Source organism: Neolamprologus brichardi, chromosome 10 (assembly GCF_056152115.1).
Source record: "Neolamprologus brichardi isolate AB-2024 chromosome 10, ASM5615211v1, whole genome shotgun sequence".
In the NCBI taxonomy this organism is placed as follows: Eukaryota; Metazoa; Chordata; class Actinopteri; order Cichliformes; family Cichlidae; genus Neolamprologus; species Neolamprologus brichardi.
The window spans coordinates 21,161,055-21,183,460 of record NC_142113.1 but is presented as its reverse complement, the minus strand read 5'-3'; the positions used below and the strand labels follow the sequence as shown (position 1 = coordinate 21,183,460).

The 22,406-nt window shown below is 37.7% G+C and overlaps 2 protein-coding genes across 4 annotated transcripts; both read left to right on the top strand.

The window, feature by feature from the left end:
- The first annotated feature begins 3,527 nt into the window (after window positions 1-3,527).
- Window positions 3,528-12,261, top strand: LOC102795930 (cytokine receptor common subunit gamma-like). The gene is made up of 8 exons (XM_006784941.3): window positions 3,528-3,615; window positions 4,031-4,121; window positions 4,742-4,908; window positions 5,107-5,249; window positions 5,345-5,510; window positions 5,809-5,905; window positions 7,722-7,782; window positions 8,246-12,261. Exons 1-8 carry the CDS (start codon window positions 3,549-3,551, stop codon window positions 8,486-8,488), a joined length of 1,035 nt encoding a protein of 344 aa, XP_006785004.1. The 5' UTR covers window positions 3,528-3,548; the 3' UTR covers window positions 8,489-12,261.
- A 144-nt stretch (window positions 12,262-12,405) lies between these two features.
- On the top strand, window positions 12,406-18,224 carry snx12 (sorting nexin 12). 3 transcript variants are annotated; one of them, XM_087847406.1, is made up of 5 exons: window positions 12,406-12,793; window positions 14,239-14,334; window positions 14,624-14,748; window positions 15,065-15,155; window positions 17,452-18,224. In XM_087847406.1, the coding sequence occupies exons 1-5, from the start codon at window positions 12,629-12,631 to the stop codon at window positions 17,578-17,580; spliced, it is 606 nt and encodes a 201-aa protein (XP_087703532.1). In that variant the 5' UTR covers window positions 12,406-12,628; the 3' UTR covers window positions 17,581-18,224. The 3 variants fall into 3 exon arrangements, with proteins under 3 accessions (XP_087703532.1, XP_087703533.1, XP_006785001.1); XM_087847407.1 differs by having other exon boundaries at window positions 12,407-12,793; window positions 15,701-18,224; XM_006784938.2 differs by lacking the exon at window positions 17,452-18,224 and having other exon boundaries at window positions 12,407-12,793; window positions 15,065-15,669.
- Window positions 18,225-22,406: the final 4,182 nt, after the last annotated feature.

Sequence of the window (22,406 nt, the reverse complement as noted above, 5' to 3'; positions counted from 1 at the left end):
AAATAAATAAAAAATCTATTTACTAATGAATATTTTAGGGCACAATTCATTATTGAAGGACAAAATTCGTTATTTTGATGCGTGTGGCTCTTCTGGTCCTCCATACCAAACAGCAACAGCTAAAGGTAAACTTGAACCTCTACTGTTAAAATCCTGTTTTAGTGCGCCATGATGCCAGCCAGACTGCTTCTGCTTCTCTGTCTGATCGGACCTGTGTTTGCTAAAAAAAGCCCTGGTAAGATCATTTTAAATAGAGCTATTATGTTGTTGTTGTTGTTTTTAATATAACATAATGTAATGTAATGTAACATGCTGTAAGGTAGATTTGATATGTCTAACCTTTATCATTTTTAAAAAATCATTTTCTCAAATCCATCATGTTTTTTAACAGATGTGGATTGCTTGGTGGCGAATCTGGAGTATGTTTCCTGCACATGGAATAAGACCGGGACTCCTGAGGTCAACTACACCTTCTACAGCAAGTGCGTAGTTGTTGATAATAGCATCAACCCTTCTTTGTAATGTCTATATGGCTGTGATTAAATGTTGTACTTGAGTGAAAGATGTGATGAAAATCTATTTTACTCTCAGCATTCACGATTAAAGACATTTTCTAACTTTTTTGAACTACAACTCCAGTTCCAAAAATGTTGGGATGCTGTGTAAAACGAAAATAAAAACCGATTGCAATGGTCTCATTAGCCTATATTTTATTCACAACAAACCATTTAACAAACTGAGAAAGAAAAAAAAGTTTAATTTTAAGATAAATATTAGCTCATTTGATGGCAACAGCACAGTTAAAAAATAAATTGCGATGTGGCAACAAAAGGCTGGAAAAGTAAATGGTACTGAAAAGAAACATTTGCTGTAACATTTGGATCAGCTAACTGGGTAACAGGTCTGGAATATGATTGAGTATAAAAGAAGTACATAAAGGAGTCTCGGTGTTGAAGTGGCCTGCCTGCAGTCCAAACCTTTCACATTTAGACTGTTGTTAAAAGAAGAGCAGATGCTACACAGTGGTCAACGTGGCCCCATATATTTACATTTTACACAAATTCCCAACCTTTTGGAAATAAGTGTCAAGCCACTGGGTCTGCGACCTAGTATTTAGTGTTTGTTTTTAATTTTAATTCCTTGATTATTGTTATTCATGGTTTTGATATTTTGCTTTTTTTTAGCTTCAGTTTTCTCTACCTTCTGTGTTCCACATCTGGTTACATTTTGTCTCTGTGCCTCTTTTCCCCTCTGTATCTAAATATGATGTCTGCATGCTTTTCTTTGTTGGAATAGTAATGTTTTTGATTCATCTACAGGTTGGGCAATGATCAATGGAAAATATGCAACCACTATTTGACAGAAAACAACATAAACATTGGATGTAACCAAGAGATAGATTCAAAACATTTCAAACTCGACTGACAAATGGCAACAATCTTTTTGAGAAGGCTCACGAGCTTAAAAAACAAGGTATACTTATAACCTGGTATTGAACATAACTTTGAGTTTAAAACAATAAAAACGTTTTTTACACTTTACACAGTAACTTAAAGGAAAATTGTTGTTAGTGTTCTGTCATAAAAGTACACGTCTACACGCACTGTGTAACAAGGCATTACCTGTATTCTGTGAAGCTGTGTATGTGCAGTTTGCAATGCATGATATACTTTGACACTGTGCAATTATTGATCGTTGCACAGTAAATATTTGGAGACTATCAGAGAGCGGAGGCTGGTTTGGACACGTACATTTTGTCTGCACACACGTGCCAAAATATAAGAATCACAAGGGTCTAAAATCATTTTCTAAACTAGTTTTGTCAATTGAGCTTTTATTTTTGTATTTATCTGGCAGACATTTATTTAACATACGGTCAGAAATAACAGGAAAGTTCATAGATTTCTGTCAGATAAGGAAATGTGGACTCAATGTACCGTGCCGAAAGTACACTGGTGACGTCACTGTTTTGATAGACAACATATAAACACAGACCAGAGCACTTGAAACTCCTCTTTGGTATAAGTTCCAGTCAAAGTAGTAGGTGTAGACAGAACCACATAGTGTCATTATGACACACAGACATAGACACACAAAGTCAAATCAGTAAATGCCACACTGCTGCAGCTGTCAAAAAATGTCAAAATGAACTATAAGGTCTCTGATGCCGGTCTACTTGTGAACCCGCAGACGTCGACCAAGTGAAAGGTGCTATGTGTGAGTGTGTTGAGTTTAAAGTAAGTATTTTATCTGAACATTTGTACTTTATCATAACTGTGGTTAGAACAGAGATAGCACAGTCCCTAAAACGCTGCGTTTCCTCTCCAAAAAACAGAATACGGCAGTAAAAAAACCACACCATTTACACAGAAAGCCCCCGATCCAGTTTGCTGTAAATGAACTAAGCTGAGCTAACTGTTGTCTGTGGCTTCAAACAGCAAATGTTAGTTTAAATATTTATCTGAGATGTGGGAGTTGACTGCTGCTGTTTGATGAAATGAATGTAAGAAATTAACTCATTTGGTTAAACAGGTGATTTGTGAAAGATAACTTGTAGAATTGTTTATGTTTATGCTGTGCATGAGACATGGACACTACATTTCACAATGTGATTCTGATTTGTCCATCATTTCTCTTTCATCAGAAAAGAATACATACAGGACTCGTAGACTGTAAAGAAAATCTTAGCTAAACCAACAAGATCCACCTTAAGCTCACTTTAGCAGCAAATGATAGTAGAAGTGCAGAGAAAATGTAAGACTGGCTGACTAAAAACAGAACTATTTCTTGAACTATTCAATAAAGATTGCATAAAACCTTCTCTGTGTGTTGTACTATACTTATTTTACAGGACATTAAAAGTCCAACTTCAAGTCTAGTGTACATCGTTTCAGTCTATATTTTTGAAAGCAGTTTCCTCTGACAGGAAACCCACAAAACTCTGAAAGTGACACTGATCGAATGTTATGACATCTCGTGCTACGGATGAGTAGTAATTTGACCTGTTAAAAGGGTCGGGATTCTTTAATATTCTTTTGTATTAATAATTGACAGATTTGTCCAAATAAGAAGGAACATAAAAAGTAAACTGCAACCGTGTAGTGTCACACCTGTGTTAAATGACCAGAATGAGTTTGTTTTCACTTTTGTCTCATTGTGGCAAAAAACATCAGATGTCTTTGAGTTGAAGCTATTGCATTTACATCCAACATATAATACCTGTAATATAAAAGACACCCTTAAAAAAACAAAAATATTAACAGAGATTTTACCTTCTCTCTACTTTGTCTTTCTCCTGCTAAAATGATTAAGACAGCTTATAGACATTAAATAATCATGACATCCAAAAACTTGATTTAACCTCTTAACTAGAGTTTATTAACTAACTTTATGAACTATGAAAGTATGAAGACTGTGTATCTGCCATATAGTGACATAGCCGTGCTACAGGTACCAATATATTGACAGGAAGAGAAGAAAAAAAAAACCCCACAAGACACGGTGATATTTCAGTGTCGACACGGGCTTACATCCTGTTTCTATTCGCCATGATGTCGACAAGATTACTTCTACTTCTTTATCTGACTGGACACGTATTTGCCAAAAAATCAGAAGGTAAGAGCATATGAAGATGATCGTTAAGTTTTTAAAAAAATACAAGACATTCGCAACATCGGTAGGAAGTGTCGTAAACCTGTGTCGATGTCTTTGAAAGTCTTTTGTTATATTATATTAACTTATATCCCAAACACTATCATTCAATGTATATTTGAGAAGTTATTTGTACCTTGAGATATGAATGAACACTATCAAAATGAATTAAATTCAGGTTAATGCAGAGCCTTTCTTTATTAAGCACGTTTTGTGAGAATTTCCCCTCCAGAGCACGGGGCTCTTACTTCCTTGTCTTTGAGTGTATGACTGTACTACTATCTGCCCTTTGTGTAGGTTTCATATATATGCCTAACCATCGTTCATCGTTTTAGGTTTTATCTTTCATTGATCTCAAATCTATCATGTTTTTTAACAGATGTGGATTGCTTGGTGGTGAATCTGGATTATATTTCCTGCACATGGAATAAGACTGGGACTCCTGAGGTCAACTACACCTTCTACAGCAAGTGCGTAGTTGTTGATAATAGCACCAACACGTCTTTGTAATGTCTTCTAAAATTAATCAGACTATAATTAAATGTTGTACTTGAGTGAAAGATGTGATGAAAATTTATTTTACTCTTGCATTAACAGTAAAAGACATTTTCTACCTTTTGTGAACTACAACCCCAATTCCAAAAATGTTGGGATGCTGTGTGACATGAAAAGAAAAACAGAATAGAGTGGTCTCATAAGCACTATATTTTATTCACAATAGATCATAGAAAAAACTGAGAAAAAAGTTTCATTTTAAGAAAAATATTAAGAAATTATTAAGAAAAATATCAACTACTTGGGTAACAGACCTGGAATATTTATTAGGCATAAAAGAAGTTCATAGTAGAAGAGTCCGGATGTTGAAGTGGCCTGCCTGCAGTCCAGACCTTTCAACAACTGAAAAAATTTAGAACATCATGAAATGAGAAATATGGCAAATAGTTTGGACTGATGAGCAATTAGAACTAGAACTAATAAAGTATTAAACTTGAGATTACATCATATTTAAGATCAAATTGATTGTATCTAAATATGATACGTCTGCATGCTTTTCTTTGTTGGAATAGTAATGTTTTTGATTCATCTACAGGTTGGGCAATGACCAATGGAAAATGTGCAACCACTATTTGACAGAGAACAACGTGAACATTGGATGTAACAAGGAGATAGATTCGAGAGATAGATTCAAAACATTTCGAACTCAACTGACAAATGGGAGCGAATGGTTTGAGAAGGGTCACGAGCTTAAAAAACAAGGTATGCATATAACCTGGTATTGAACATAACTTTGAGTTTAAAACAATAAATCAATTAATGAAGAGATCATTATTAGAATTAATGGGACGTTTTTTACACTTTACACAGTAACTTAAAGGAAAATTGCTGTTAGTGTTCTGTCGTAAAAGTAAATTGGCATGCCTCCTCATGTTATTGCCTATTTGTATACTTCTCCAGTCAAGTTAAACCCACCAACCAACCTGACTGTCCTAAATGGATCGGACTTTAATCTGTGGTTTTACTGGAACCACACTTCTCCTGCTCCCTTACACTGTGTGGAGAGTGAGGTCCGATTCAGGACAAACAACAATAACTGGGATGTAGGTTTCTTTCATCCTTTTTAATTCATTTATTTTTTTATCTCTCTTTGTTCTCTCCCAGTCTAATGTTTTCTCAACTCTGTCTGATTTTCCAGTTCTCTAAAGTTAGCGCCGGGATACAGAAATACTGCATCAACTTGCCCTCAAGCAGTTCCCGATATGAGCTGCAAGTGCGGAACAGAGTAGATGATGCCTGTGGAGAGTCCATATTCTGGAGTGACTGGAGTGAGCCTGTGGTCTGGGGATCCAACAACAGCACATGTAAAACTACTTCATAGATATTCTTAGTGGCATGTTGAAACGATGTCTGCCAGTGAATATAGGGTCATCTTGGGGGGACAATTAGCTTTGCAACAAAACATGAATAATAATGATCAGATAAAATGTTTGAACACTGCAAAGAAATCATAGGTAGATTTTGTTTCTTATTCAACAACTTTCAAACTAGGATTAAAAAAGTTATTAAAACTTAAGTGGCTCTAATGTTGCTTCCACACTGCACAAAACATTAGAATTAAGCATTCATACAAATAACTTCCTTCTTTTTTCTTCTTCAAAGACGCTAAAAATTCGATGTCTCCGTGGATGCCGGTGATGTATGTGGTGGGTGCCATCACTGTCATCCTGCTGGCCATGATATTACTGCACCATGAAAGGTGGGTTTTTCCATAACTCAAATGATTGCTCTATGATCACATCACAGATCCAGGTGGTGTGCCATGTGATTTTGTGACAGCCACAGACTATAATTGCAGTGTACAATAGCACATAAAGTTGTTGTTAACTTGTATACTTTTATATATACCTACGTACTTTTATACTTACTTTTCTGTCATTTAAATATTTATCTGTTATCTGTTTTGAACTTGTGAAAACACAATTAAAAGTCAAAAATGTATGCCCTTCTTCACATTTCTCAAAATCATCCGGTGGGCCATATTGGAGCCTTTGCCTGGTCGATTCGGGCGCTCAAGCCTTAGGTTTGACACCCCAGACTTACTGTATCAGTACAGCAAATGTAAACAAATAATTAACAATTAATATATCCACTGTGCACTAGTGTGTAAAATCTAGGCGGCAAAAAAAACCCATCAGCCAAACACAAATGCAGATCACTTGTCCAAAACGAGTGCAAACGAGTGACCCAAAGAAAAGATTAAAGATCGCTTTTAGATGGTATCAAAGGCTTGTTGTCTTGTGGAAAGTTTCCATTGCACAACATCTGACAGATCTCACACAACCCAGGAAACACACAACATTTCTGAAGGCAAAAGACCACAGTACACAGAGACGCCTACAAGACTAAATTCTGTTACAGGAAGATGTGTTTTGACCAAAGATCCCTTCTAAATGATCTGCAATCATGCAAAGTTACAAACATTCCTTTTTTTTATTACTGTTACCATTGCTGATGGTAACCCAGATTTTTCTCAGTTGTCAGTACAGACATCAAACCATTACACATTTTTCACTATACATTCATCATAAATTGCTACCCTGAATCACCTTCATCACGCCCCTGGTTATCCCACGATGTATTAGGATCAGCTCATAGATCATTTGGATGTATTTTATAACTCTATGACTGCTTCTCTAAACAAATTAACAACAATATATACCTACAACAATAAATGCAAACACAGGGAACTTTACTGTGGCTAAATTTTATAATATGGATGCTGATAACCAAGGTCTAGCTTTGAAACGCTTACTATCTTCAAAATTACACATTAGTTATTTGATCTATAAAAGTCTGACCTTAAATAACCTTCAAATAATACAAAAAGGAAAATGCTTGATGTTAAACACACCTGTGAAATAAGCTAAGCCCACAAAGTTTCCTTCCAGAAACACTGAAACAAATTAACCAGCAAAGCAATCAAAGAACAGACATTACAGATAATGCAATGTGTTACACGCTGTGCATTTTGGAAACTTGTCCAAATTGACTTCATTCATTCATAAAGTTCCTGAAGTATATGTGACACGGACAGCGGCAGACTCAAAGAATATTTTAGATCAGCAATTTGACTAGATCTGAGGCCACTCTGTTGTTTAGGCCTGTCAGAACATCAGAATATCATTACATCAGTAAGGACACAGTGTAAAAATGTGCCAAACATGTAGAGCTCCCTGCTGTGGCGATCACTTGTGAATATGGGGGATTATTACCTTCCACGTGACTACCATTAATTATTTTTAACAATGCTTTGAGAGACAGATTGCATTCTTACTATTTATGTGTTACGGGATATTAATATTTTTATTTCTAAAGATCACAGTTATCATCCATCTATGGGGGGGACTGGATCTTGAGTGTTTTGCACCTTTATATTGGATGATCCTGACCTTAATGTCAAAAGCTGTCTGCCAGCCACGCTCAGTTGGAGTTCTGAAACCAACAAAGTCTAATGCAGTTGTTGCTGTTTGATGATAATGTGAATGCTAAAGATTTCCTTACCTCCCATACAGGCTCAGAATCATCCTCGTCCCCGTGGTTCCCAAGCCATCTCCATTCCTGCATAACATCGAGGTCAGTGGCATCCAGAGTTCTGTCCATTCCCTGAAATTCCCAGTCTTACAAGGGTTTTATATAGTTGTTAATATGAATTTGGAAAGCTATTGAAGTTACTGGAAGAATTACATGGCAGATGAGCTTCTACGTGGATTTTAGTAGCTTTAATGTTAACACTTACATCAAGATTTATGACAATTAGTTCAGTAGCTGTTGATTTATGTCATTATTGGACTAAAGAACAGCTTGGTTTACATCTTCTGGATACCTTGAATGTCTGTAGATGTTCAGGCAGTCAGTTTAACAGATTTTAATATCTCTGGATCAAGAGCTGGATCAAGAGTTGGACGAAAAGTCTGACAATAGTGCCACTTAATGGCTAAAAATAGAAATACTCTTGTGTTTGAGTGATTTTGGTCATCAAAATCTGGGGAAGCAATTATTCGTTACAAGTGAGGGTTTTTTTTCTCTCTTTTTTAAGGATTGGTTTCAGTTCTCCAAAGGCCTGAAAGACAATTTTAAACCGGACTACAACGAGCGTGCCTGCCCTGTGCGTGAGTACAACTATGTCTCCCAGTCTGATGTGGTGAGCTCCGACGGCTCCACCTGCTCTGTCACCACCGACCAAACCGACTGCTCCATCGAACACGATCCAGAAGACCTGTCCGCCCCCTTTCCCTCTAACCCAGTTTCATCTGAGGAGGTGCAAAAGGCTTCTGTTTAGGAGCCATGTTTGGATTTTAAAAACATGAATCAACAAACCTCCTGCATGACTGCAAGAGATACCTTAATTTGACCAAATAAATGGTAGCCCAATAGTTACTATCAGAATAACCCCAATAATTGGTTCAGGAATTTAATTTGAACAATGCCTATTATACAGGTAAAACCAAAGCATCCGATTAAAATTTTAGAAGTTAATAAAGTTCATAAAGACTTTAATATGTTTCTAAAATCCTTGAGCACGGAAGAATTTATGGTAACTCTTGAAAACATTGTTTAGACTCTAAATATTTGACTAATTGAGGCTTTGACTTACGTAATCCTTTGTTGACTTCCAAAATGAGCACCAGGAACTGTTCTCATATCCAATCCCTCAAATGTTGTTTTTTTTTTTTATCTTTTTTTAAATTTTTGTTTTCTTTTTAAAGCAAGAACGATTTTTGAAGTGTTCATTTGGAGAGACGCAGTATTGTATCCTGTAAGCTGGGCTGAAAGTAATTACATATTAATACATACAAGCCTAACTTTACTCAGAAAAAAGCAAGGAGTTTAACTTGAGCAGAAATGTTCCCTCTAAGCTGCGCACATGCGCAATTGCGCACTGCTGGCACAGTCTCTGCGCACAGAAATTCTGCGTTGCGCACAAAAAAAATCTAACCTGAATTGAAATTAAAATTAATACTTTAACAATTCTGTTTTGCAGTGTTAGTCAGTAAGTGACTGGCTGCTCCCATATGGGAACGATGCCACCTTATCCCATAGTCCAGCCAATCACGCGATTCACATTTGTATATAGGCAGGTAATCAACGTGGTTGACAGGCTATGACAGCGTCCTTATGTGCCTACACGGTGTTTTAGCTAGCAAAGCGGCGTGGCTGATGTGGAGAGAAGCCACGTCAATGACAACGTGTACAACCATTGGAGATGTGAGCAGGACAGACGGAACAATTGACGGAAAAATTGGGGACTTTATACCAGTTTTTAAATTGTGTTGATAGACCGTGTAAAACCAGAGTTGTGATAAAAAAAAAAAGTGCAATGTTTGGTTTTCTTCCCGAATACTGTCGTTGTTTATATTCACTGCAGAAAGAAACGATTAAATCGGCGTTTTATAAGAAAAAAGGCTCGAAAGCCTGTGAGCAAAAACAAACCCCACTCCCCTCTGCCTTTCCTATTCGTCCAAAAAAGTACCATGTCGACCAATCAAAAAATGATATGGCAACGTGGCATCTAGTTGTTAAGAAACGGGGGAAGTTTTAGGAGTGACGGCGGTGCTTTGAGATGTGAGAGATTTGCGACATTTAGCGCAAATCTTGTGTCTTTAGTGTGTGTAGTGTAGTCAATAGTTTTGTTGTGTGTGTCAGAACAATGAGGCGATTGCTGAATGTTACAGGTGTTACAGGAGTGGTACATCTCCTGTTGTCAGGCCTGCAGGTATCAGGCTGTTGTTCTCCTTTATCTCGTAGTGGACAGAAATTATTTTTTGGAGTGACACAAATAATTTTTGTGGCATCAGATTTAATGCAGAACAGCTGATTGTTCTGTAAATAGTTTGAAATGGTTATTTAAAAACGCCTTGGCTGCATTTAAAAAATAGCTGCAAAAAACTTTGTTTGCCAAACTGAGTAACTTTTTTGAAGAAGTAACTATATAATTAATTGCCCAGCATTGGTCTTTATATACTGTATTTTGGAGACAGAGTTACAGGACTCTCTCCCAGACCACAGACTCATAATACAAGTCAGAGCTTTATAAAAAAAAAAGAAAAAAAAAAAAAGAAAGTTGTGTTTTCGAAATTGGAGTTCAAGTTATTTTTACTTCCAATAGTGTTAACATCCTACACAGATGATGAACAAGATTTTTTTTTTACATTTTCATTGTAAATGGGCTAAAGCAGTTAATTAAAAGTAGTCTAACATAAATGTAAATGCTGTAATTTGATTATTTTAATAAACCATGAAACTTGGATGGATTCGATGCCGGCGTGACCACAGTGCACACGTCTGATGTCGCTCACAGTGGTCCAAGGGATCGCTCAGGGAGTTTGTATGTTCGCTCAGACACGTGAAAAATTAGAGGGAACATTGTTAAGCAGTGCAGCTATGACCACGAGGAAAACCCGCAATAAAAATAAGTAAAGGTCTTTGTGCTTCAGGGCAGCTTACAATAGCTTTTTATTCTACTCTGAAAACTGAGCTTGGAAATATTATTATATTTTTGATAAATATTCACATTTTGAGCTTACTGAAAAAAGTGTAGAAATATACACTTACATATGTATACTTTGCTCAATAATCTTTTTTGTCATATGTAAACCGTTAAAACTGTAGAATAAGTAGGGAAGAGCAAATATTCCCTGCAGATTTGGACAATTTGAAAACATGATATCTTAGGCTACGTCCACACATGGGTATTTTTGAAAACGCAGATTTTTCTATGCGTTTGCACCTTTCGTCCACACGTAAACGGCGTTTTCGGTCACTGAAAACGGAGATTTTTAAAAACGCCTGCCAGGGTGGATATTTTCGAAAATTACATTTTCGCATTTACGTGTGGACGAGGAAAACGGAGAAAACGCAGCATCAAAGGTGTGCGCCTTTTTTGACGTCACACTGTGTGCCACGTTATTGTTTCGGTGAAATGAATTTCTACAATGGCAGACTTACACAAAATACTGTTACTTGTACTCTCTGCAGTGTTTAAATGCTTACATATACACACACAGTTACTGTCCCTCCACACATAGGACTCAGTTCTGCTTCTATGCGCCATCTTTGTTTACTCTTTCCCGTCCAGGCTTCTAGACTTTATAGGCGATCGTGGCTCAAGAGTTGGGAGTTCACCTTGTAATCGGAAGGTTGCCGGTTCGAGTCCTGGCTCAGATAGTCTCGGTCGTTGTGTCCTTGGGCAAGACACTTCACCTACCACCTACTGGTGGTGGTCAGAGGGCCCGGTGGCGCCAGTGTCCGGCAGCCTCGCCTCTGTCAGTGTGCCCCAGGGTGGCTGTGGCTACAATGTAGCTGCCATCACCAGTGTGTGAATGGGTGGATGACTGGATGTGTAAAGCGCTTTGGGGTACTTAGGGACTAGTAAAGTGCTATACAAATACAGGCCATTACTTATGATTGGCCAACATTTCTACAAGGTTAGGAATATGTCGCCACCTGTTGCTTTGGCATATTCGTAGCAGCGTTTTCCTTCAATTTTGCGTTTAGGTGTGGACAGGATTTTTTTTTTAAAAACAAAAACGGAAAATCTCCGTTTTGAAAAATACCCGTGTACGTGTGGAGCCTTAGTATTTTAACCAAACACCTTACTGTTACTGTTACAGTATATCATTGAATGATACAATCGTTTACGTACTCGCTAATAGTGTTATTGTAAAACTTAAGCCGAAAATCTTTTGTAACAGACAAACAAATAGATGTGTTTTGCCATCATTCATACTTTCCTAATATCACACTTTGTCATTAGTTAACAACCAAATTATCATTTTGTTGATTTAAAAAAATCGTTTTATCATTTTTATAAACATGTGTAACTGCTGTGTTCTTTCTCAAAACATTGAGAAAACAATAATTTCCTCTACCTGTATACAAATATAACTTCAATGATATCTATTTAAAACAATTTTGTTGTACTTTTTCTTTGCCTTAATGTTTTTTGTTACCTTTATTTTTGTGTCATATATATTTTTTGCTAGCTTGCACATTACCTCTCTCTGGTCCTTGTACGTCTCTACTTCTTTTTTTTTTTTTTACATAAATAAATAACTACAAATACTGTGTTTTGTTTTGTGTTTTTTCATCAAAACTTCAGTCCTGTGAATTGCTGTAGCGATTGGTATAAAAGAAACCCAGTACAATCAGCAATATCTGTGTGTCCATTAGAGGGAGTGCGGAGTGTCCCGCACAGTACGGAACTGAGTCAACGCATTTTTCTGATTCAAGAAGGGTAGGGTAGGGCGCAAGGCGGCTGGCCCCCGCAAAGAGAGCTACACAAGTCGGCTACTTCCCCAGCTGAAGCGGTCAGCTATCGAAATCAGTTGATGTCTTCAGATGACATTTAAGACTTCACTGTGTATTTAGTTGGTTTGACGCTAATTCTCCGTTGGTCGTCTGAAAATCACAACCCGACAAAATGTCAGATCCTGTGGTGGCCGACACTCGCCGGTTGAATTCCAAGCCCCAGGACCTGACTGATGCTTACGGTCCCCCCAGCAATTTCCTGGAGATAGACGTTTATGATCCACAAATCGTTGGAGTCGGACGGGGCCGTTACACAACTTACGAAGTTCGCATGAGGGTAGGTATCGAGGCGTAAACCTCAAACACCTTGCAGCATTAGCTTTTGGCGCTAAGCTAACTCTTAATTACAGTGCCGATGCTAGCCAGTTAGCTACGTTCACCGTGCCGTTACGTTGTCGCTATTCGTCGTAGAGTAGCTCGAGGTGGGGCGCGAGTAAAAATCGAGCAGCTGGGACTGTCAGCGGCCTAGCTAACATGTAGAAGTTTCTTGAAGGTATGCTAAGGTGCAATTACGGGAATGTAAGCAGTGTCACTAGTTCAAAGTCAGTACCGTAGTTTTTCCTCAGCTTACAGTATTGTTTGTGAGCTAGTCTGCGTTAAGTAAAAGGAAACTAAATAAAACATTAAAACAAAACCAGGAATTTCCAGCAGACTCCGGGAAGCTAACTGCTAGCTATATGTGATAATGCGCTGTAAAGTAAATTAAGACTGATTTAATGTTACATTGTTTGTCTGTCTGGATTTCTAGAGCTAAATACATCAGTGGATAGTATCTGGATATATGAAGGAGTAACCAAACGTTATTCCTTCATATTCTTCGACAGTTTCATATTGATATTCAGAGAAAAGCTGAATGAAAAAGGCTAACAGTGTTGCTGTTTTTCTAAAAACCGTAGAGCAAAACGCATAAAAGTGTTTTGTGATTATTGAAATATGAAGAGTTCGAGTTAAATGTTGGGTTTTTCTCTATAGTATTGCAAGGTAGTTTACGGTTCTCTGTAAAGTGGCTTTTATTTGACTGTTGTGAAATTGTGTAAGTCAAATTTAATGTAACAGTCACAAGTTTTAACTAACTTGTTTACTAGAAAGACAGCTAAGCTTAAAAGAATGTGAGACGTGGGAAATCACTAACACAGCTAATTCTAAGGACATTTCAGGAAGCTGATTCAGTGACACAGTACAGACGCACTATAATTGTGTAATTGAATGTTAACGTGCCTGCCTTTCCTGCAAATCATCATTTTGTGGCACTGTGGAGAGTCTGCCTTGCACAATATGAACAACTTACTGTTCTCAGTGCTTGAAAATTGTAATAGACCATGGTAGGGAAGATTGGGTCAGGGGCCTGTGGTTAACTAATAATTACCAAAAAGCCATATCAGTCCAGTTAAGATTTGAACCCTAACTGGGATCAATAGTGGAAAGCAGAGGGTCGCTGCAGTCATAATCTGTGCTTTTACAAGTGGCTTTAATTGCTTTTCAAATAAACAAAGTATAGATTTATTTTTTTTCTGTACAGAACAAACCTTTGCCAGTGATTAGCAGAGCTAATTTGTAGCCAGATAAAAGACGAGTTAAAGCTTTTAGTGAAATAGGGGAAGAAAGTGATAATAGTTGGAATTGTAGTGCAGGTCCTTTCCTTACATGTCAGTTGCCATCTCATGCAGATGATTGAATTTCAAATTAACCAACATGTTTTGTTTTTTTGCCTTCTCTTTGTAGACGAACCTTCCCATTTTCAAATTAAAGGACTCCTGTGTGAGGAGAAGATACAGCGACTTTGAGTGGTTAAAGAATGAGCTGGAAAGAGACAGTAAGGTGAGTGAATAATAATTAACAATCCAAGTGCAGGGATTGCATTGTGTGACTTGACCATATAAAATAAGTAATCTGATTATTATTATTTTCTGAAACAAAAATATGGTGATTAAAATGTTTACATGCGCTTGCACGGCTATTCTACATAAAATTGTTATGAGGGCCCAAATTTGGCGGTGGAAATGTCTACTGTTTTGACTTTGTTTCATGTTGAGTGTGGACTTTTCTCTCTTTTTTTTTTCCTTTTTTTTTTTTTTCTGTTCTTTGTGTCGACCCCTGCCTCCTTCAGATTGTTGTACCACCTCTGCCGGGCAAGGCCCTGAAGAGACAGTTGCCCTTTCGCAGTGATGAGGGTCTTTTTGACGAGTCATTCATTGAGGAGCGAAGATCGGGCCTGGAGCAGTTTATCAACAGGTCAGTTAGTCACAAAATTACATTATAGACGGGAGTCTCGGGTGGAGGGAGACGCGAGCAAGACTTCATTGTGTTTTTTCTATCGCTGAACTTGTATCAAAGCCATTGCTGTCGTTTTTTTAAGTTTTTCTATCCACTTTAGTGAGCTGTTTGTTGTCAAAACTGTGTAGCCCAACACAAGGCTTAATCTAATCTGTGCCTGGGAAAGGAGAACCAAGCAACAAATCCGTGGCTGCTTTTCCACAGCGTTCGTGAAAAGCATTTTAAAATGAGCAGAGAGTGAGTTTACAATGTTTGTTTCTGTGTTTCTGTATAGAATTGCAGGTCACCCCTTGGCCCAGAACGAGCGCTGTCTTCACATGTTTCTTCAAGAGGAAACCATTGACCGTAACTACATTCCTGGAAAAGTACGACACTAGGGTTATTGAGGGATACGGGCAGTTGGGGGTTAAACTGTTGGGGCTGTAGAACGGACTGCCTCTTGCCTTCTCTTCCCTCCTAACTTCTCTTAATCTCTCTCTTTGTCTGTCTCTCTTTCTTTCACTCTGTGGATATTATTACAAAGTCATATCGTCTTTATCTTGGAGTTAGAGCATAAACTTCGGCAACACATAGAACATGTTGACGATGTTTCAGACAACTGTGACTCCTCTCTTCCGTGTGCGTTTATTTTATAACTGTATATTAAGAAAAGCACCTGTCAGTAGCATTCATAATATCGTTAATATTTGGCACTAAATAGTAATTTGCAGGAATGCAAACGGTGTACGATACATTCAGACTTTCCATAGATGAGTGTCATATATACATGATTGTAATATAATGTGAATAAAGTAGAATAACGTCTAAATATGTGTGCTGGAGCTAATGTGTACCATAAGGATGCATGCAGACTGTAAATGAGAATTCTGATCTTGTTTTGTTCTCTTTGTTTTTGTTTTTTATTTTTTAGGTATGAATGAAGTAAGTTTGCTTTATTTTATTCTGTCTCTAAGAGCTTTCTGGGATTAAAGGTGGTTGCATGGGCACTATCAAGACCAAAGGCGATAGTTCACAAATACTTGAGTAAAACAAAACTTAATACCACATGTTAACAGAGATCTGACTGCAATCTGTCATTTCACTTTGTAAATACAGCCACACGTGGTCTCTGGTGCATTATAAAAACATGTTATTTCCCCCCCCCCAAAAAAAGGATAATGTGATTGTGGTGTGTTGCAAAGGTAACGGTACTCTGCAAGCCAGTTTTCAAGCGTTTCTTTTCTAACAGTAACCACTAATGTAAACGGGGTTTAATAAGAGTGCTGAAGTTAATGTGTTTCTTCTAAACTGGCTTGCAGATGTTTCTCATTCCACAAATATCAGGCCAGTGGAAAGACAAACCACCACTAGTATATGAGTTATGTGAACTATTGTTTAATAGGGATTAAATACTGTACATCACCTACAACCTCAGCTCTTTTAAGACATTTCTTGTCAAACTAATTCAGATACACTGTCATTATCAATCACACTAATCCCTGGCTGCATGGCACACTTGCACGCTTTCTTTGCAGTACATTTGTATTAGCCTCGCTGATCAAACTCTCTAACACGACTCTGATCACAGTTATGTTGCTATACCTGTTGATTCTGATCCTTTTTTTTTTTTTTTTTTTTTTTTTGTTAAGATGGGTTTTTTGTTTTTGTTTTTTCTTTTCAGACTTGGATACTGTACATTTGTACAGAAATATCTACGTCTGAAAAACAAATCGGCCAATTGTACCATCATGTAAACCTTGACACAGTATGTCCTGCATTTTGTGTACCAATCAAATGTTTACATGTGCAGTTCATTAGACAAAGTTTATGACTAATGAACTAAATCAGTTGAAGTTATTGTCCATACATATGGCAGCAAAAAAAAAAAAAAGCTGCTTATTGGTCACAAAAGTCTTAAAACGGACAGCATCATGGCATATTTTGGCCCCCCAAAAAACCCCAACTGCGTTGCATGATGCTTGTTGGTGGCATGTGCTGCACAGAAGCTCAGGAAAGCACTTTGCTTATGGAAACTGCATGAACTCCTCTGTAATGTACCATGTTAAGCTTGTATTAGATTTGCAATCACAACTTCTTTACCTGCCTGACTGATTGAATAAGAGTCACTTATCTTTCAGTCCAGAAAGGTTTTAGAGTAGAAATAGTTCTCCTGATCTCCTGATGCAAGTAAAGAGTAGAAGTTGGCACGTCCAGGGTAATTCCTTATTATTGCCTTATATATGTATACTACTATTAAATGACAGACACCCCAGTGTTGCACTTCTCTTCAGTGTTTTTTACTGTTTGGCTGTAAAGCTCAAGCAACTCTAAAAACTGCATGGTACAGATTAAACAGGTCTGTCTTGTAAGTGAGACGTTGCGTCTCAACGGGACTACCTGTGTAAATAAACGTTTAAAAAGTAATGATGAATGAAAGTAATGATCATCTGAGAAAAGCTTAGTTGGTGAAAAATGATGCAAAAGAACAGGAGCTGTCATACTGTATGGACCCAGCCTCATCTGGTCATCATGTGATGCTTTCTGCAGATAATCACATTAGTCAGCGTGCATCGTTAGGCTCTATTTAAAAGAGTGTCAGTCAAAGAACACTGTCGATTGCACGTTGGTGTATCATTTCTCATGTTTTTTTTTTAATCTCTCTCTTTCTCTCTCACTGCAAAGACGGTACAGTCTGCTGCACCTGCCCCGTGTACATTTATTTCTACATCACGTCATAAAGCTGATGTCAGACCTCATAAGTGTCAACGATGTAGAGAAAACACAGCTTTCTGCTCCTGGAATGAAACTTAAGAGATCCAATGTATAAATCGTTTGATGTTGTATCTTCATTCAGTCATTCCACTTACTGTATGTACACTATTTTTGATCTAATAATCAGTGAGGAAAACATGCTCCATATATATCTTTTTAGCCATTTTTTGTTTGTTTGTTTTTGTTTACAATGATTGTTTTTGGAATGTCTTCTTTTTTTTTCATTTGATTACTTTAAAAAGAAAGTAATTTCTTGCTCCTGTTTTCTTTTGCTAGCTGAGATGTGATTTTGATGATAACCTCCCAAAGTCGAGCAACATGTAGCATCATAAAAATGATGGCGACTCCAGTCACTCCAGTCGCTGTTTTCTCCCCTGAGTTTGATATTTCTGGACATGCTCTTACACAGGATTGTTTCACAATTATTTGTTGAGTTGGGCAAATAACCATGTCTAAGCACTGTGATAAGAGATTTGTTATATGAACAGACATTCATTGTTTAAAGGCAGTAACAGCATATGGTTTATTGAGCTATAAAACGAGGCTTGATTTTTTTTTTTTTCTTTCTTTTTTTTCACCTGTATTCTTCTTTCTCTCAGCATTATCGTGAAGTGTATTAATACGTTGCCATCATTGCAGGAACTTCATTGTTAATTCTGTCCACTAATTAAATTTCCTGCTGCCTGCTGTGTGCTGTCTCTTTTGACTTTTACAGCAGAGAAATGGGAGCAAAAGTCAGGAAAAAAAAAAAGTCAGGTCAGTGAGTAAGAGTAAGTCAGAGGAGATTAAATGATTGTAGGCTGGCAGGTCTTGAGTTATTCTTTATATCTTTAGATTTGTTCTTGTCATTTTTTTAAAGTGGACTTGAGGATTACTTGTCCAGGATTTCTGCATTTACAGGAAATAGTTTCTTTTCGTTTTTGAGCTACTTAACACTGAGCTAGGATTAATTCAAGCATAAAAAGGCACCTAACCCAATGAGCTAGTGTTGTTTACACATGAAAGCCAATTTAAAGGGTATCTTTAGCCAATTTGTTACCAGCAACCTGGCACAAAAAAACATTTGTTCCCAATTTTTTTTGTTAAATATGAAAACAAACTGACAATCATGAAATTGCACTTTTGCATCAAGGTGATTCACAAACAGCTATTAGCTGAAAACTTGGCATATATTATGGCATGCAGTGTGTCCTTAAAAAATGAGGAGAAAAAACAGTGGCAGTTTAAAAAAAAAAAAAAAAAAAACTACAAGCAGAAATGAATAATTTGTGAAAGTAATTTCCATAAGAAATACAGCAAAGACCTGACATAGGACCTGAGAGATACATCTGACGCGTCAGTTGCTCCATCTACTGTTCGCTGGGGCCTCATCATGTCTTAGTGAAAGGGAGGCCGTCAAGAGGCCGTTCTTAAGAAAAGGAAATGGGGAGAAAAGGCAGGTAATTTGTTATGCCATATTATACAAAAGATTTCTGGTTTTAAAGGAGATTATCAATATGATGTCCTCTGTACATATTGTCAGGAAAAGGTACAACAGTGACTCTCTGCAGCCATCTGTAAAACACTGTAAAAGCTATGTCATGGTTCAAAGTGATTTTGATCCACCATGCAATACCATCTGGAAAGTTTCAGGTTTGCATCCACTTTGTTTTTCCCCATGTCAGTGATCCCAAACACACTGCTAATGTTGTAAAAGCATAGATAAAAAACCACAAAGATATCCTCCTTATCGAAGCATTGTGGGATCATCTTGACAGAGAATGCTACAAAAGGCAGAAACCTCCAAGGAAGAGCTTTAAATGCCTTCAAGAAGCCTGAAGACTACCAAACTTGTCCAGAAGGCCGCATAAAGAAGTTAGAACGAAGCTTGCCTAAGAGAGTCCAAGCTGTGTTGAAGAATAAAGTGGTCACACCAAGTATTGACTTTTAAGCTTGGTAGAACTCCTGTTTGCCTAGTAAAATATAAAGAAATTAAGGGTGGCTCAAAAGACTTTTGCAAGTGGTAATTCTCTGGATGAAAGTATCTTCTTGATGTCAGAGGAGAATGGGCAGACTGCTTCGAGCTGATAGGAATGCAAAAGTAATGCAAATGGAAAAATGACAACTCTTTACAACCAAGATATGCAGATGAGCATGTCTGAATGCACAAGATATCAAAAGTAAACAGATGGACTACAGCCACACTGGGTGTTACTTCTGTCAGCTAAGAACAGGAAACTGAGCCTACAGTTTTCACCAAAATTAGACAAGAGAAGATTGCCTAAGTTTTGATTTCTGCCGCATTTTGATGGTAGGATAACCATTTGGCATAAACGAAAAAATGGCCTTAAACAACACGAAAGCATGGATCCATCCTGCCTTGTATCAGCAGTTAGGTTTGTACCTAATGAAGTGGCCAAGGAGTGTATAACTTTTAGTTGTAGTCAGTTTACAGTGCAGGTTTGGAGAAAACTGGAACTCAAACTGCCAGACTACTTTCAGCAAAGGTTTGTCAGGGCGTTTGTAATTCTCATTAGCATAAGCAACAGTGACCTAAAAGCTTGTTTTTATCTGTGACACACATGACCACACAAAGCTGCCGCAATGTTGATACAAACAAACAAAATTTAAGCAGAGAAAAAACAGCATGTAATTGTGTATGCATGTATGCATACAAGTCGTTTTAGGTTTTACCTAAGACGGTTTTTAAAGTCCTCTAATCGTTTTCTTGCTGAGGTTGTTCTTCAGGAAATGCCGGGATTAAACGGCATAGGGAAATTCTCGCCACAGGTGGATTAACGTTGTCCCAGAATCTTGTGAGCTGCAGGTGATCCAAAGTAGGCATGACTGTAATTAGACACAACTGTTTCCACATGAATAAAAATAAGTCCAGTAGGTTCATAGAGAGCACAGCCTGTGTGCTACACAAGGCTGGCAAAAGAACACTGCCAGTGTTTGAGTAACAGTGCAGAGTTTTGCATTCTTAAATTACAGTTTTTAGAGGGTCTGCTATTTGTAAATTATACAAAATCCCTCTTTAAGTGTGACACGCATGCTGTTCTATACCTGCTACACTAAATGTAACATTACAGCACTCACTCACCAAAAGATTCACAATAGATGTTAAAATTGTTCCAAAATTTGAATATTTTAGTGAACTAAAGAATGTGCCTGAACAATGACATGCATGCAGCGGCCATGACCTTCCTCATCTGTGAGCACAGTGACCTATAGAAGACGTGAGCTTTGAAGTGTTGGCCTTGTCCTGAGTAATGATAGTGTGCAGACAGGATGGGCACACATGGCCAAAGCAGAGATTAGGTGTTGTTTGGTTAGTCGTTTTAACTGTGGAGCCCAGTTTGTAGCCATGACGCTTGTTGTATTTGCTGAGACACCCAGTTGGGTTAGCTTGATAAAGTGGAAGTAAATTGAAAGAGCAACTCAAAGCACAATGGCTGGGTAAGGACAATAGGTGAGACGAGTGGCTACTATAGTGCCATCGGACAGCGAGAGCAATGGGTGCACAGGAAGAAACTGCAAAAGGTAGCTCTGTACATAGACTCTTTCCTGTTGTGTCCAGCATAACAAAAGCAAACATTTACAGCAACAGGAGCCCCAAAGACACCTTTTCAGTTCATTTGGTTTGTGGCGGTGGTGCTATAAATGTCAACAGAAAACCATAACATAACCAAAAGTTTAAAACCTTACAGGTGGGCTCTTTTTTATTGCTAGTCCTTTATATCCAAGTTGTAGAGGAGCAATGCCAAAATGCTGCACTGACTAGATTCCTGAACATTTGATATTAACATTATATGTCCAAGTCAGAGAACAGGAAATATTTAAATAAAGACCCATTCCTGGAATGTCTTTCCCATTATATACAGCTGTAGTCAAAAGTTTACGTACACTTGTATGAAGTATGAATGTCATGGTAATTTGGGGCTCCATTTATTTTTTGAATTGTTCTTTTTCCAGAGTGGAACGATTGTACAGTGGATCTATGAATGACTTTACAAAACAATAATTGAGGACACAAGTTTGGATTTATTTTGGATTTTCTCTGATTCACTTCAGATCAAATGTATACATACAGGCTCAGATATGTACATACACCTCTTCTAATGTTTGTTTAAATGTCCCTTAGCAAGTTGCACCTCGACCAGATGTTTTTGGGAGCCATCAACAAGCTTCTGACATAATTCCGGCTCGATGTTTGACAGGTTTTCTTTGCAACATTGGTTAATTTTAAGTTCATTTAAATCGGCTGTTTTTTGGGCACTGACCCAGCTTTTAAGCCACAGGGTGGAGGCTGAGGCTTTTGGGAAGGCCATTACAGAAGCTTAATATTAGCCTGTTTTATCCATTCAAAAAAACTGTCCTGTTGGAACATCCAGTTGTGTCTAAGTTTCAGCTATCTAGCTGCTGATTTGACGTTAAGGAAAGAATTTGGAGGTTGTCCTCCTTCTTCATTAATCAATCCACTTTGCGCAGTGTACCAGTACCTCTGGCAGCAACACAGGCCCCGAGCATGATGCTACCACCAACGTTCTTCACAGTTTGTACAGTGTTCTTAGGTTTGAAAGCCTTACCTTTACTCCTCCAAACATACTTCTTTTCATTGTGAACAGCTCAATCTTTGTCTCATTTGACCATAAAACTGTTCTCCAGAGGACATTTGGCTTGTTCATGCGGGCAGACAGAAATTTCACTTGAAGTTGAAAATTCTAATTTTGGAGTGAGTCTTCTTATTGGTCGGCACCCTCTCAGCCCCTGGTGTTACAAAATACACTTCACTGTGAACAGTGATGCTGCTGTTCCAACAGTTTCCAGATAATGGCAGACTTGAGCCTTGGTGGTTCTTGGGTTGTTTCTGAACATCCTAATCG